The sequence below is a fragment of the Brachypodium distachyon genome, chromosome 3 (assembly GCF_000005505.3).
Source record: "Brachypodium distachyon strain Bd21 chromosome 3, Brachypodium_distachyon_v3.0, whole genome shotgun sequence".
Classification (NCBI taxonomy): Eukaryota; Viridiplantae; Streptophyta; class Magnoliopsida; order Poales; family Poaceae; genus Brachypodium; species Brachypodium distachyon.
Window position 1 is genome coordinate 27,365,548 of NC_016133.3, and position 6,142 is coordinate 27,371,689.

Genomic DNA, 6,142 nt, shown 5'->3' on the forward strand with positions numbered 1-6,142 from the left:
TTGTAACGTCTGCGTCAGATATGATCACTGGGCAATCAGGTTGATGTATTGGAGGTCTTAATTAACCAAAGAAGCATGAACAAGACTAAACTGTTCCTGGTGCCTCTCCTATCTAGCGGACTGTGTACTCTACTAACATAGCCATCAAGCCATATGCTGCTATTAGGATAGAGTTGTCTTGTAGGCTTTCCGATGCGTTTCGTCGGAATAATTGAACACGGATGAGATATAGGTGGTCAGCTCGGCCAACTATAACGGCCGCAACTACAAACATTGTGGGCAGCAATTTCGAAAGAAACAGAAACAATGAGCGATCAATCAAGGATGGATGCGGAGCGCTGATTTGTTCTCTCTGTTACAATTCCATCCCTATACCGTGCCTCTCTGCACTCCATGTGGTTTGGTAGATCCAAGAGAGGAGGTTATCTTTATCCTCATTGGACCAACTGAAATCGATCTAGAGAGCGTTTTTCAAAAACCGGTTACCCGGGTGGAACCGGGATCTCTAGCTCCTGGAAACAAACAACCTTTGCCGTGTTCCTCGACCAGGCATTCCATCTCATCGGGTAGCGGCAGGAGCAGTAAAGTTTTACGGCCGTTCGGACGCGGTACAGAACAGTAATGCAACTCCTGCGGAGGCGGCGACGGCTGGGCTGCTACAGAGTAAACAAATGCAGTAAATTCGCCGTGGAAGCGAGCGGTCACCTGCGTGTAGCGACGCGTGTGCATTGAGAATAGAACCTGCTCCTGCTCTCGGGTTCCCGTCCGGCCGTCCCTGTTGCTCGCTATGGGCCTTTCAAATTTGCTTCTACGAAGTATTAAAATTAGATCTACTGTGAGTCAAAAAAATAGTATCTAGACGAATAAAAATACTGCCAGTCACATATGCAGAACTAGAGCAAATTTTCTCAAGAGGAGAACATGGAGAGAAAAGATCAAAAGAACAACTAGTCAACTACGTCGTGCTACAGAGGAAGTAGAACTACCACCTTTTTGCCTGCCTGTTCATGAGTACTCCCCTTCATTTACTGTGCCATAGGAGCCGCAGAGAATCCAAGCAGGACCGTCCCTGCTGCTTGCTACGAGTACGTGCCTTTCGAATTTCCTTCGACGAGTAACATGGGTGGAGGGAGTATTAAAATTAGATCAGTATCCAATTTTTTTTTAGGGAAACTGTGATTTTATATTAATAAAACAAAATAAAGGATATTTACGAGGTAGATAACAACAAGTTACCGCACCAAAGTTAGAGCTAGTGAAAACTGTTCAGCCAGCTCTTAAACTGACAGTAATTCTTTCTTTTAGCTCTATGGAAAACAAGGTATAGTTCCCCATTGAAGATCTGCCTGCATCTATAGAGAGATGGAGTAATGCCATAAAAAATAAACTCATTGTGAGATTTCCAAATGCTCCAGCATACAAGTGATGTGATCTCCATATGGAACGGAACGCCAAGTCGCCTCTTAAGGTCCATGATGTTCTGATGGACATTGTGATGAGGATGAAAACCTGGGCAGATATATCTCCAGCATGCCAAAGAGAAGGGACAGTGGAAGAAAAGATGATCTCTTGTCTCTAGCTGAATTCCCTGGCAAAGGACACAAGTGTAGGCAGGCAGATGGAAATTCTTTTGCTGGAGTAATGCCCTGGTATTTAGCCTATTAATGATCATAAGCCAAATGAAAACCTTATGTTTAAATTGGCAGCATGAATCCCAAATCCATTTGAGGGTGGGAGGGATATCAATATGATCAATGAGAAGATCGTATGCCTGTGCAGTGCTGAATGCATTCGGGTTACCAGGTAGTCTCCAACTGTCATGTTGATGGCTAATATCTAGAGAGTTCACCCTAGTATTCAGCAACTGAAACTGGTCAAATGCCAAGGTGGATAAAGGGGTGGCAAATAAGGTAATCCTGTCATTGCAGTTGATCACATCATGTACCGTGATGTCTCCATGGAGTGCAAATGAGAAAAGCGGTGGCCATTCTTGAGAAAGAGGGGTATCAGACCATGTATCATTCCAGAAGCTGATAGGATGTTCTGATTGAACGGTACAAGATGCAAGTGCCTTATAGTCCATCGTATGCTTAAGTATCCAAATGAATGAATAGTCAACAAAAAAATACTATTTTGAGTAAAACAAATACTACCGTCAGTCAAAATAAGGTATCTAGATGAATAAAAATACGGTTTTTCTATTTCCTATGCGACTGAGAAATATTCCATCCGTCCCATATTTTTTTGTCGAAATATTACATGTATCTAGACACTTTTTACGAATAAATACATCCATTTTTGCAAATTTGAGACAATAATTATGAGACGAACGGAGTAACTATTTCTTAGTCAATGCTATAACCCTTTGATTCAATCATTCAGATTCGTGTAAAATAAATGTAGGTCCGATGGATAAAAAAAATTCATTGGATGACTATAATTATCAATTGAGAAATAACTAGTTTTTAGACGATTGAGAAATAGACACTGCCACGGAAATACTACCAGTGACATGTGACAGAACTAGCAAATTTTCTCAGCAAGAGAACATGGAGAAAAGAACAACTAGTCAACTACTACGGACGAGAGGATATGGATGGAGAAGAGGAAGTTGAACTACCACCATTTTGCCTGCCTGTTCATGAGTACTCCCCGTTCATTTACTGTGCCATAGGAGCCGCAGAGAATCCAAGCAGGACCGGCAGACTACAGGAGTAATGGATCTGCAGGCCCCTACCAACCTGCGCTCAGGCGATCTTTTGATCCAGATTTGGGCTCAGGGCGATCTGTTTAGGCGCTCAAACCGGACAGGTGGAGTAAAACAAAGGGAGATGATAGGAACCCACTTGCTGTCTCTCTCTCTCTCCCTCGCAAAAACCGTCAGCTGGGTTGCTTCCACGGTAGTACAACCACCATCGATTTTCTCTAGGTACATGTTAATTGGGGAATATTATTTTTTCTTCTGATGCCACGTGCCTGACTTGACAGCACTGAAAGAACATATATCGTTTTCTTGCTCCAGGTTTCGTATAGCAGCACGCAATGATCCACTAGTGAACAACATTTTAGTCAAATAAACAGATTACGGGTAGGCCGTGATCTCAAAATTGTTACCACTGCCATGATGATAATCATGTACAGGTAGCAAATGGAGCAATATGTAAGCAGCAAAAGCACAAGTAAATTCGGTGTTTTTCTTTCTCTTCCTTAGTCTAACACTACGAGTACTACACTACATTTTCTACCCATCATTTCGCCAATACTTAGATACGGTATTCTCACTGCTGCCCAAAAGGCTCCAAAAATTTGTTAAGTTTTGAGGAGATTTTAGTTTCGCGTCTAGGCCCTCCTCAAAGGGAAAATTTCCAACCAGGTTTAGCGGCAGTTTCCTCTCCGACGGGGACCTCGTCGGCAGCAGAGTCAGGGGAAGCTGGCGCCTCGCGGTCGTACGCCGAAAGCCACTTGGCCCGCATGTATTCGAGCTTCCGCCACGGCGGGAGGTGGAGCCCGCGCTTCTTCAAGCTAGCGCGTGCGGCATCGGCGGCGGCGGCGACGAGGAGGCGGAGGCGGTCGTCCTTGCCGACGAACACCGCCGGCAGGCGCTGCAGGAGGGCCCGGTAGGCCTTGGTGGGCCGCGCGACCTCGAACGCCGCCCGGAAGTCGACGTCCACGACGACCCGCTCCCGGGCGCCCCGGTCGGAGGCCGGCGGGAGGAGCACGTCGAGGTACGCGTGCTCGCCGGCGGGGTGGGAGACGGACTTGTCCCAGCGGGAGACGCACACGGCCGCGTCGTGGCCGGCGGCGCGCAGCGAGGCGGTCACAAGGCGCAGGAGCTCGCGTCGGCGCGCCCCCGCCGCGCGGTGGCGCTCCAGGTGCGCGCAGACGTCCGCCAGCAGGTTGCGCTCCCGGAGCGTGGCGCAATGGACGAGCCCCTGGTCACCAACAGATACAGATCAGTTCTTCCTGCCTTTGGGGATATATTCGTGGCCGCGAACTGCAGCGCGAGGAGGAATGCTTTAGTTGCTACCTTGATGGTTTCGGCGGCGTCAGAGGCCGCGCCGGCGGCGTCGTCATCCCCTTCCTCGTCCGAGTTATCGCCGCCGTGGAAGCAGTTGCAGTACCGCCCGCCGTGCCCCGCCTTCTCTGCGCCGGCGCCGTCTTCCTCCAGGAAGCTGCGGACCATGCCGTCCAGGCACACGGAGCTCGGCTCCACCACCTCATCCTTCTCCCCCGCCGTCAACGGAAGCCGATCCGCCGGGGAGACCCGGAGCAGCTGCCGGTCGAACAGGCGCTTCAGCATCGACCTCGACGGCGCCGGAGACGGATCTGTCGTTGCGGCCCTCATGTCAATCACACGGACAGACGGAACGGCGCCGGGGCGGAGGGATCACCCTTGGGACGCGGCGATCGCCGGCGACATGGACGTGGCTGTCCTCTCGATGATTCGATCGGAGCGGTTAGGGCTTTTTAATCTTTTTCTGATCGTTGTTGATTTTCCAGGGGAAGGAACTAGAAGAGGGGCCGCGGCTTTTAAAGCAATCGGCAATACTGGCGTCGCCGCTTCTGTGTCGTGGCATCCTACGTGGGTGTTCTTAGTTCTTATCCGCATGCTGTCAACCTGGCACCTGACAAGTGGGTCTTTTCACTCAGGACTACTCTCAACCTAGGTAAAATGATATGTGTATATATTGCTTAGGTAAGTTAGGTAAATACACTGCAACTTTAATTGTTCAAAGAAATACTATTGTATCTTCGGGAAACAGCTTTGGAAATTTGCAATACTCCTTTACATGTCATTTTGCAAATTTCAAGCTAAAGTACCTCTCTTTTCTTCCACACAAGAGGACATATAATTTGCGGGTGCTCGCGCTCTCTCTATTGGTGGCCGGTTTTAGACATGTGTTGGCCTTGTTCACATGGTTCTTCCTTCTCCGCTTAGCTCGAGTGAAGCCAAGAGAGCTCGCACCACTAGATCTTACGGAAGTGAAACGATGTTGAGAAGTTGCCAACTCGAGCGGATGTCTACCAAATAGCAATCACAACCTTGCAATACTCCTTTCTCCCTCCACTCCTTTGATATGTTAATTTGAATTGTTCTGATTCCTCAGCCAACATGAGACAAAGCCTGAAGATCTCACGCGAGAAGTTGCCCTCTCAATCTGCCCTGGTGCATCGTGTGATGGAACTTCCATGTTCTTAAAATATTTCCTTGTTTTAGAACGCCTCGACAGATTGAATGGAGATGGTGAACCAGCATCCATATTTGCGGGATGGAAGAATGCTAGTACGCTAGTACCGAAGGTGCCAATAAGGGGATGTCAAAGGATGTTGCCTACGATGAGAGGTGAAGGGTCTGGTCCGATAACCGCCGGAAGGATAACGACGATCTTAATAACATAGATATTGTGACATTGAGTGGTTAGCATGGTGGCAAAGATGGAAACTGATTTACATTTAGGACGACGATCGAGGAGGATGTTTTTTGATGCTCGGGAAGTGAGAGAATGTACCGGGAGAGGAGATGACATCGAGAGAAAGCGTTTGGCTCGGAAAAACAATGTGAGCATGTCGCTGAATCAGCCATCTGATAAAACTGAACCTCCAAATAGTGGATTGAGTTAAAAAAAATTAAGAAATTTCATGTGCAAGTTGGCTTGATTTTAAATGGTTGGAAAAGTCCGAGACGCTAGAAAATGAGCACGAGCATGCAACCCCGAGTATTATTGGAGTACACAAATATGATTTGATCCGGCTGTCCGAGAGAATTATCAGGCTTGCGCTGCAAGCCCAATCAGTGGTGAAAGCTTCTACTCAAACAATTGCTTGCCACAAAATATGCAAATATACAAAGATAAAAGAGATGTGTGGGAGAAAGAGAGAGACCTCCATGCACAAGTCACCTCATGGCCGTGAACGACTGAGCGCCTGCTTGCCCCCCTCCTCTTATCCCGATCAGACCAAAGCTTAAGCTGCACATTACTTCTAGCAATAATTATTTGATGGGTTGCTTGATGCTTCACATCCCCAGCCTCAATCAAGCCCTATCATAGCTTGGACCACAGCTTCTTGGCCTCATTCTTGAGCTTGCAAGTCACTGTGATTCTTAAAGCAATGCTCTCTTTTTTTCTTTTTCCTCTGGAAA

At 47.7% G+C, this 6,142-nt stretch overlaps 1 protein-coding gene across 1 annotated transcript; it reads right to left on the bottom strand.

Moving 5' to 3' along the window:
• Positions 1–3,043: 3,043 nt before the first annotated feature.
• Positions 3,044–4,558, bottom strand: LOC100838799. Its single transcript, XM_003571740.4, has 2 exons — positions 4,028–4,558; positions 3,044–3,932 (listed from the first exon to the last, which is right to left on the bottom strand). The coding sequence occupies exons 1-2, from the start codon at positions 4,343–4,345 to the stop codon at positions 3,351–3,353; spliced, it is 900 nt and encodes a 299-aa protein (XP_003571788.1). The 5' UTR covers positions 4,346–4,558; the 3' UTR covers positions 3,044–3,350.
• Positions 4,559–6,142: the final 1,584 nt, after the last annotated feature.

What these genes read in the sequence shown, in the direction of transcription:
- LOC100838799 (XM_003571740.4), bottom strand. Translation starts at nt 4,345, where the DNA reads ATGAGGGCCGCAACGACAGATCCGTCTCCGGCGCCGTCGAGGTCGATG. An exon ending in ACGCCGCCGAAACCATCAAG is followed by an intron (nt 3,933 to 4,027) that starts GTAGCAACTAAA and finishes GTTGGTGACCAG; the next exon opens with GGGCTCGTCCATTGCGCCAC.